The sequence below is a fragment of the Anguilla rostrata genome, chromosome 5 (assembly GCF_018555375.3).
Source record: "Anguilla rostrata isolate EN2019 chromosome 5, ASM1855537v3, whole genome shotgun sequence".
NCBI classification, from domain to species: domain Eukaryota; kingdom Metazoa; phylum Chordata; class Actinopteri; order Anguilliformes; family Anguillidae; genus Anguilla; species Anguilla rostrata.
The window spans coordinates 5,861,763-5,872,055 of record NC_057937.1 but is presented as its reverse complement, the minus strand read 5'-3'; the positions used below and the strand labels follow the sequence as shown (position 1 = coordinate 5,872,055).

The 10,293-nt window shown below is 44.6% G+C and overlaps 1 protein-coding gene across 1 annotated transcript; it reads left to right on the top strand.

Moving 5' to 3' along the window:
* The first annotated feature begins 4,212 nt into the window (after window positions 1-4,212).
* On the top strand, window positions 4,213-9,453 carry LOC135254530 (alcohol dehydrogenase class-3-like). The gene is made up of 9 exons (XM_064334768.1): window positions 4,213-4,704; window positions 5,028-5,129; window positions 5,338-5,491; window positions 5,681-5,768; window positions 6,335-6,554; window positions 6,953-7,213; window positions 7,512-7,644; window positions 7,995-8,133; window positions 8,904-9,453. Exons 1-9 carry the CDS (start codon window positions 4,687-4,689, stop codon window positions 8,929-8,931), a joined length of 1,143 nt encoding a protein of 380 aa, XP_064190838.1. The 5' UTR covers window positions 4,213-4,686; the 3' UTR covers window positions 8,932-9,453.
* Window positions 9,454-10,293: the final 840 nt, after the last annotated feature.

The window sequence follows — 10,293 nt, the reverse complement described above, 5'->3', positions numbered from 1 at the left end:
GCTACATTTTTGTCGTGTCAGCTACCTTGTTTTTCCCTATGGTGGCCGCGGTATTTGGTGCTGAGTTTTCCTATTCAAGAAGGTGGACCGATCAACATAAGTCAATTTTCTGTTTAAAATAGCCATTTGAACCACTAGATGGTGCTCTTGCTTCCATTTATTGGCAGGTATGCCATCCCGCCAAGTTACGCCTTGGCGGGGGCATGCCCCATACCTATACAGCACAGAGGGTTCACCACAGAAATAACCACAACAGCCACAGACACTCAGCCCTTAAAAACATTAAATTCTGCACATTCTCACCCCATTTCAACAGACAGAATTCATAAACAACTTCACATGCCCACACAATAAAGCTCCAAACTAAGGGGATTTTGCGTTTTCTCCTTCTTCTTCTTCTTCTTCTTATTTTTCCTGCCGTCAATCCCACTAACAACATGTCTCCCCATTGGACATTTTACCGACACCAGCCAAATCTTCACCTACATGACCCAATCAAAAACTCGCATACACACGCAAAATACCCATACCTTTTTACTCTGAAACATTTCCAGTTTAAACAGCTAGTCTGCTATGGCGTTGTGGGCGAGGTTACAGTCTTGGGAACATGGGGTCCTAGGTTCAAGTCTGCATGTTCAGTTATTAACCGGCTACAATATTGCAAAGCCATATGGATTCAATGGCAGCTCTTCTGTACTTACTGGCCTGTGTTCTTCTTTAAAACCACGGACAGGTTTGCTAATGATATTTCACACATTGCATAGCTATGTCATGGTGCCGCCACGTTTCTACATTCATGTCACCTCTCTATCTAGCCACATACAAACAATTACTACCCTTTGTCACAGCCAGTGTTTTACATGTATAGCAAACCAAAACTGCCAAACGGTACACGCTCATCAGACTGTACAAATTCACACAGGGATAGCTATAATCCACAACCGTTTCTTACAAGGTCACTTCGCATTTCTCACTCTCATAATACAACGCTTTGCAAAAAGAAATGATATCTCATAAAAAACATGTTTTCAACGTACAAAAATGCCAAGTTACTCACACATACAAGACATACCCCGTCTATAACTCAAGTGACTTGAAAGAATTGAGGAAATATTGGGTAGCATTGCTTTGGAATACATCTTATGTAATTTCGGTGAGGCAAGATAGCCTATATTGTTTGTAGTACCGCAACTTGGCATCATTTTGATATCAATACTTTTAATCGCAGGCCTGGATTTTGGCAGTCTGAATGAATGAGCTATAGACGGGGTATGTCTTGTATGTGTGAGTAACTTGGCATTTTTGTACGTTGAAATCTTGTTTTTTATGAGATGTTAAAACACTGTGAAGAGACTTTTAGAGCCAGATTGACCAAGGAATGCAACCTAAAACATTATATAACATAGTCTGAATCAATGAGTGGAGAAACATAACGTATACAGACTCTTCCATACAGGTGCACTGCACGATACAATTAAGCCACATAATTAATATCCTATCATGCTCTGAGCATGTAGAGCTCCAGAGACTTGTAGAATATATGCCATGACGCATTGAAGTTGTTCTGGTGGCCCAACACCTTACTGGGACATTTTATGTCCGTTTTTCTTTAAATTTGTCTCCCGTCTGTATATTACTGCTCTGTTGCGATCTTAGATATCATTCATCTTTATTTAAACGCATTAAAGACTTATCGAGTTCTATTCACATTAAAGATTTGTCAAGTTCTATTCACACAATCAAATAAATCTGACGCCCTCATTCACAATTTCCTGGGAGGGGGCGCCCATAAAAAATGGTCAGAAACAATATGGTGTGTTGACACGTCCAGATTAGAAGGTGCCAAGCAATGGATACGGCTCGATCGGGCACAAGTAGCGAGGGAACCTCAAGAAAAACAAAACTTAAATTTACAGATCAGAAAATGTAGGCAACAAGGTACAGCTTCACGATGCCATTTTACAGCCATGGAATACAACACCAATGGAGAGAATAAAAATTTGGAGTGACATCACATACGAGATTGACACATTAGGTATGATAAAACAAACAGACGACCATGTAAAGAAAAGATGGCTCGATATTAGGCAGTGTACAAAAAGAAAAACTTTACAAGGGCAAAAGACACTGGGGGTGGTCCAACCAAGGAAAGAATATTAACACCGATAGACCAGCAGGTGAAAAATCCATGCAAAATGAGTGTGAGTGGAGGGATTAGACACGAATGAACTCGTTATGGGAGAACACCTGAAGGTGAAACTGTATTCACAGATAATTATACTGTACCCAATTGAACTGCGTTTTTATAATAACTGCCAGCTGGTGACTTCAAAAGAAGTAGTTGTCCTTTCAATAAAACCAATGTAATGTCCTACCACATCTGAAAATAAGTGAGAAGTGATTAATAGAAACATGTGTGAAACACATTTTAAATCCCCTCTCCTTTCCAGGGTGTTATGCATCAGTGAAGATGCATTTGTTCATCTTCACCCCGTGTAGCCCTCAAGGCAAACTGGTTTGACTGCAGACGATGTGTGTGTACAGGCCGACACCGCCATGGGCTAAATCAAGGCAAATCAGCTCCTGCTTTCAGCAGTTCTAAAAATTCCCACGCAAAAGAGTACAATCACAAATAATGCATGCTTTAATAAATCAGACGGAACACTTTACTGGCCTAATTTACATGATCTCACTCCAGGCATACATGCGCATGAACATGAACAACGGTGGCGGTGTAGTGTAACGGGTAAGGAAGGACACAGCTGTTGCCCTGAGGTACTTAACCTGAATTGCTGAAGTATATGTCCAGCTGTATAAATGGATGCAGTGTAAATGATATGTAAATGGATAACTTGCTCTGGATCAGAGTGTCTGCTAAATGCCTTCAATGTAATTTAACTATGCATCAAAAGGAAAGTTGTGGAGTGACCTAACCCCAGCAAAGTGTATCCTAATAGTGATTTTGCGTACGCTTAGTAGCCTGCATCCAACGTAAACATTGCGAAGCAGTCACAGTCCTTTACTAAATATGGCCCCAAGTGTGTTACTGTGAGCTACTGTACATGAAGTGCTTCCAAACATTTTTCTAAACCTAACGGGCCTCCATGTGTGCTGGGGGCTGCATGTTGAAGTCAAAACGTATGGAGATTCCTTCAGATTAACCCCTGCCTTAAGTCTTCTTCTTACCTGGGGCTAAAATATTGCTAAAATTATGTTTTTTTTTTCTTAAAGGAGTACCATGGTGATTTTCACACTTTCTCGGTTTTATGTGCTATTTGCACAAGAGGCATTGAAGAAACACAATGAGCAAAGTATTAAATATGTCCGTTCTGTATTTTTGGAGAAATTTGCGTTTTAAATTCATCGTCCTATTTTCAACCGGTTGAGAAAGTTGTCATTTTGCTACGTCACGAATACAGTAACTACTCCCATTTCCACGCCCCGTAAAGAAATCTGACAGGACACACCGTCCTGCTGTTCAGACAATGCAAATTTTTCACTAACGTTAGGTTCACTTAAATTAGAGTGCCTTTAGATTATTTCTGGTTATACTCATTTAGCTAGCTAGCTAACGTTAGCTAGCTAGGAGGTTTGCTTTCATAAGGCAATGTTATCGATAACGTTAGCTTGCTAGTTTGCTTTTATGAGGACGTTAAAGTTGTGCTTTTATCTTAACTTGGCTAGCTAGATATCAAAAACTATAATTGGATATAAGTCAACGTCCTTACCTTAGCTATCTACCGATACTTGATATACTAGCCCTACTAACCTAGCTAGCTTGTGAAAATTCAGTCTCCCAAAGAGAGCGCGTATCATGGGGGTAGCTATGGTAACGGGGCACGGTCTGTCAATCATAGCTAACTGACAGTTCTCATTACCACGCCCAGACGGTTCGGGTGAATTTTTATCGTGGGAAATTTAGGCTTAGAAAAATACGTTTTAAAGTGCATTGAAATGACTGAAGAATTAAAAAATTATGCACATTTGTTTTGTTGTTGCCTGAAGACAACTGGGAAGTGTCACGTTCAACCACCATGGTACTCCTTTAACTTTGCTTTTTAAAAAGCAGCTACAGTACAAATCCTGTTGGCCGTTAACAAATTTTACTTTGCAAGTAAGCATGAGTTCCTATTTTCGGGCGTCGGCTGGGCACAGTAGTCTCTTGAATCTGATTCCTGTCAAACCGTGTGACTTATTCCCCCAGTTTCATGCAGTCAGCCGAGGTCATGGAGTCTTGGTGGCATCTGATTGGCCGAGAGGATGCGGGAATGGCATTGGCCGAGGGGTTTCCCACTCCCATCCAAAGACCTGGCAGCTTTTCATCTGGCATCTGAACCGATTATCATCCTGAACCTGTCCTCATCACTCAACTGTAACTGTACCACCCACTCTCCAGACACAAGCTATTACTCGCTGGATCACAGTCAGGGAAGTGCAGTTGTCATAAAGGCTGCCGTGCTCCTTGAAGAGGTCATTCCCGGTGATTCGCTTAAAGACCTGCCATCAAGTTTGATCGTCCCACCCCAAGCGTTTTTAAACCGCTTCGAGTGACATCAATCATCGTTTTATATGCCGCGCACGTACGAGCGAGAGTTTCTGCCAATCATTAACCAGGAATTGACTGATTGCGCTTGATATTCATCTGGCGACAGGGTGAGCCACCTGGCACTTGCACAGAGAGAAGACATGGGGACTGAAGGCAAGGTAACGGATTGTCTGGAGAATGTTTGAAATCACTTATATTTACCATTTAAATGGGAATGAAAGAGAGAGGGAGAGAGGAGGGGATAGAGAGGGCAATGTTTTTTTTTGCTGTGGAAAGACTAGAGGAAACCTCTGTTTGACTAACTGTCAGAAAGAACAAGTTAGCAGCCAGAGGAAACCCGCCTGTCTTGAGTTTTACTTCAGTCCATAAATCATTCAGTCTGAATGCGGCCAGGAGATCATGCTTGGAAATCAGCCGACCTTCATGAAATAATAAATCAAAATAAAGGCGTGATTGCTCTGTCTGGACTGCACTGTTCCAGGTGATCAGGTGCAAGGCGGCGGTGGCTTGGGAGCCGCGGACGGCGCTGTCGATCGAAGAGGTGGAGGTGGCCCCGCCCAAAGCCCACGAGGTCCGCATCAAGGTACCGTTCACGCCCCGAGCATCGTCATGGTTACAGCTCTCATCCTGCGTCGGGCAGCAATCCGTTATCCTGGATCGGTGCTTGTGCTAGAGAGACGCTGCACATTAAAAAAGTCAGTTTTGATGTATGCATGTGTGTGTGTGTGTGGGATGGGGTGCTGTGTGCCTATTCAGATGGAATGGAGGGTTGTTGTGTGATTTTGGGACAGATCGTGGCCACCGGGGTTTGCCACACTGACCTGGCCGTCCTGAGAGAAACGTCGCTGCCGCAAGGCGGAATGCACTCCTTCCCCGTCGTCCTGGGGCACGAGGGAGCGGCCGTCGTGGAGAGCGTCGGCCCCGGGGTCTCCAAATTCTCCAAAGGTGAAGTTCTGCGACCCCCATCGCGCCCGACACGTTCGCGCTTACGCTCACAGTTCGTTTGCCCGCTAGGCACTGCTGGGCAGTCCAGCTGGGTGGGAAACACGCTCTGAGGTGTTCCCTGTAACTCCCGCTCTAACGTGTCCTCCCTCCATCCCTCCCTCCTTCCCTTCCCTTCTCCTGTTTCTGCAGGGGACACAGTCATCCCTCTGTTCGCGGCTCAGTGTGGAGAGTGCGAATACTGCCAGAGCCCGAAAACCAACATGTGCAAGACAAACTGGTATGGATCCCTCTCACCTCATCCATCCATCCATCCATTATCTATACCCACTTATCCTGGGCGGGGTCGGGGTGTGTTGACGCCTATCCCAGCATGCACTGGGACGAGAGGCAGGAATACTCCCTGGACAGGCTGCCAGCCTATCGCGGACTCTCGTTTCTCTCACTTTCTTTTTCAGCTCTTGCTCTTTTCTTCTGATGCTTTTGCCTGCCGGCCGCCTTTGAAATGTTGAGACACGGCCTCTCACGGGGGTGTTGCGTGCTGCTGTTTGGCCTGTGAGCGACGCGGCCCTCTTCCTAATGTGCATATTACGAGCGGGTACAGGAACGGGAGGCAGATGCTGCGCATGCTTCTGGGGGAACTCCAGCCACTGGAGAACACAATTAGTCTTTCGTGGTTTTGGATAATTTTGCTTGAAAAATCTCTATATGCTAAGCTTGCCACCTACCAAACGGCAAAGCCAAACCCAGCACAAACGCATTCAGTCCCTCTATTCGGGCGGCGGTTCAGCCAGTGCACACACACACACACACACACACACACACTATCTTTTGTTCCACCTGCAGGGACCAGACCGTGAAGGGGGTACTGCCGGACGGGACGAGCCGGATCACCTGTCGAGGGAAAGAGATTCACCAGCTGTTCGCCCTGGGCACGTTCTCGGAGTACACGGTCGTCTCGGACATCGCGCTGGCCAAAATACGAAAGGACGCTCCCCTGGAGAAGGTCTGCCTGCTGGGGTGTGGGATCTCCACGGGATACGGAGCCGCCATCAACTCCGCCAAGGTGCGTGCGCGCGCGCGTCTTCACCCAGGAGTCAAAAACGCTCTCCACTTCCACATCCACAGTTACAGTGCTCATGTGTACGGTCACCACGGGGGGACAGTGCTTTCTGGGGTTCATACATAAATAAAATGCAAATGCATTCGAACATAGATCATAAAAGATGATAGCAGTCACAGTAATAGCATTGAAAGAAGGGTTTTTTTTTTCGCGGAGGGAGTTACAGCGTTAATCGCATTTAACCTGCCTCTTTAAAAAAAAAAAAAAAACTTTGTCCCTGTTACATTCATGTTTTGGTCAAGGCAGTTCGGTTGCCAGTGAGAAAGCCGCCTGTTCTATAATCCGTGAAAGAATTCTTGCGAGGTTATCATCTCTTACCCTCCCAACCCCGCCCCCTGCAGGTGGAGCCTGGCTCTACGTGCGCGGTGTTTGGTTTGGGGGCCGTGGGTTTGGCGGCGGTGATGGGCTGTAAAGCGGCGGGAGCTTCCAGGATCTTCGCTGTGGACCTCAACAAGGACAAGTTCCCCAAGGCCCAAGTGTTTGGGGCGACCGACTTTGTGAACCCCAAGGACCACGACAAGCCCATCAGCCAGGTGCTGACCGAGATGACCAACGGAGGGGTTGACTTCGCCTTGGAGTGTGTCGGCAACGTGGACGTGATGGTGAGCTTGACGAGAGGACTCTTTCTGTGACTCACCTGTCTGACTCTCATCCCCTCCACAGTTAAAATGTGAAATGCGCTTTTGTCAAGTTGCTTCAGGTAAAAGCATCTGCTAAAAGACTAAATTGTAAAATGCACGTCATGTCATTGACTCCCCATTTGGTTTCGAGAGGGACACAACCCTGAGCCTGCTGTCCGATTTTAATAAATTTAAAAAATCTGGCGGCTCAGACTACTTCTGTGTTATGGGGAAGACGTGTCATGGTGGGTCAGGTGAACCTGTGCTCTTCTCCTTTCAGAGAGCTGCTCTGGAGTCCTGTCGTAGCTCCTGGGGGACCTGTGTGATCTTGGGGTACGTTCAGGAGAAGGATATGTCCGTGCCCCCCATGAGCCTCCTGCTGGGCCGTACCCTGAAGGGAACCTTTTTTGGTGGTAAGCGTATCGAATCGGTGTGTGTGAAGTGTGAAACATTCTGCTTGTTTGTTTGCACAGACATTAAGATATTGGATATCACAGTAAAATTGGATACTTTTGTTGTTACCTGATTTTTAAATAAGGAATGGAGGAATAAGGAATTTTTTCTCCCATGTTTATTCCTTGGTTAATTTGGTCAGCGCTGTGTGTGTGATGCACTGTGGGCTTCAGGCTGAAAGAGTTGTTTTTCTCAGCATGTTTTGCTCAACGCTGTGTGTGTGATGCACGGCGCACTTTAGGCTGAAAGTGTTGTTTTTCTCAGCATGTTTTGCTCAGCGCTGTCTGTGTGATGTGTTCCTGTGCTTCAGGGTGGAAGAGTGTGGACAGCGTGCCCAAGCTGGTCGATGACTACATGAACAAGAAGCTGAAGGTGGATGAGTTTGTGACCCACAACCTTTCCCTGGAAAAGGTCAATGAGGCTTTCGACCTCATGACAAGTGGGAAAAGGTAAACTCTATATATATTATTTCATTAACAACCAGAACAACCAACATGGGTAAAGAATAAAACTAAGAAAGTAAAAACAAAAGTGGAACGAAAATAAGTCACAGAGAAGATATCTGACCAATCTATACCACAGATGCCTATTACGCTGACATGGTGAAATTTACAGGTCCTCAGGATTGCTACTGATTCATGAATATTTGATGTACGTGCGTGTGTGTGTGTGTTCCTGGAGATCTGCCATCCTGTAAATTTTCCTTTCATTTCCTGGTAGATACCCAGTATCGATTCACACACAAAAGAAATATTTACAAGAATCCCATGGCCAAAACAAACAAGCTAAAGTACCTTCATGTTTGTTGTGTTTATTTCACATTTAATTTTCAACTAGAATGCAATGCGAGGGCCTGACTGTACTACTGATGAACGCATTCATTGACTGACACCTGACTGATAGACGCAATGACGGGTACTGTAAGTCACTGACTGACTGACTGACTGACTGACAGATAAAATGACTGGCACTGCAAGTCACTGACTGACCAACTAACTGACTGAAGCACTGATTTACTCACCTTGTCAAATATAATCCACCCTTTTTATCCCCAACTTTACTGTGCGTACAAACTTAAGGAATGAAGGCCACATCAGCGCTGTAAACAAAATCACTGATTTCACTCCAAATCAAGGCTGACGTCACTGTCTCTCTCTCTCTCTCTCTCTCTCTCTCTCTCTCTCTCTCTCTCTCTCTCTCTCTCTCTCTCTCTCTCAAGCATTCGAACGGTCCTGAAAATGGCCTGATTGGAGAGGCAGGCTGAAGGCGGGACACAGTGACACCTCCCCAATGACCCTGACATGTATGAAGCACCAACGAGATGCATGAAGTCAACTGGCAGTTCTGCCTTATGGATGATTATGGCAAATTTTACATGGATGAGTATGACCTGGTTAAAATGGATGATTATGACCAGTAATTGTATGCATAATCTGTTTAATATGTATAATCATGGGCAGTTTAATAGCATGATTTTTTTCAAGTATTAAACATACTGTACGCCAATTTCTGTGAATCACTGAAATATCTTTTCAGATTAATCTTCAAAAAGGATTTTTAAAATACATCCTATAAATTGTGTCCTCACAACAAAATTGAACAAATTTGAATTTCTTGACATTCAGCCTATTTTACATTCAGTATACGACTATGCAATTATGTGTTAAATTCTGTGGCAATATATTTCATGGGAATAATGAGTTATCCATTGGTGTGTTTCTGTGTTCGCATGTCTCTGAGGACAATAAAGCAGGTAAATTCAAACCTTGTGACTTGTTTGTCCCAAGATTATTTTGTTTTGGGCTTCGTCCCCTACAGGCATCCAATAGCAGTGAGCTGCATATGCACACAGATCAGTCTTCTTTTTTTTTTTCCTCAAGGTGTGCAATTCAGGTCAAATGCACTTCAACAGTGTAAACATCTCTGTTTAAACAGTTGAGCAAAGGAAAATATTAACAGAAGACTAAAGACTTTGGACGCCCTACTTGTGCATGATTTGTTAAGCGATAATTCCCTGCTGCCACCCAACAATTATAAACAAAGTATGAAGAAGGAGAGAAAAAAAGGTTTACATGAAAATGGCCTCCAGTGTTTATGCAGCAGTGAGATGTGTATTAAAGCAATTAAGTGTATTCTGGCTGTTCACTGCTTACTGTAGGCCATTCGACTTTGGCTTCTTGCTTCATTGACAATTGTTTGCTGAATAATCTCCACACAGTTTTTTTTTAAAAACTGTATATTTAGGGGGTCTGCTAAGGCGTTTGCTGGTAAAACATTAACCTTCAATGCAGTAACCCAGCTAGCAGTCTGGCTTTTATCCAAATGCAGTGCTCACTTGCCAAGCAGCTTGCATTCATCTTCCATCCATTTATAGCGCTGGATATTTACTGAAGCAGCTCAGCCTATGTACTTTGCTTAAGGACCCTAACCCTAACCCTAACACTGGTGCCCCACCCGATGATCAGTCTCACAACCTCAGACTCTGGGCAAGCTCAGTTCCCTAAACATCACGCTGCTCTTTAAATCAAATTTCCGTGAGTGAAGGAATGACACGGGCCGTCGCAGATTCTGAAGAAAAAGCCGGACGCTTACCCTTTGACCTCTCGCAA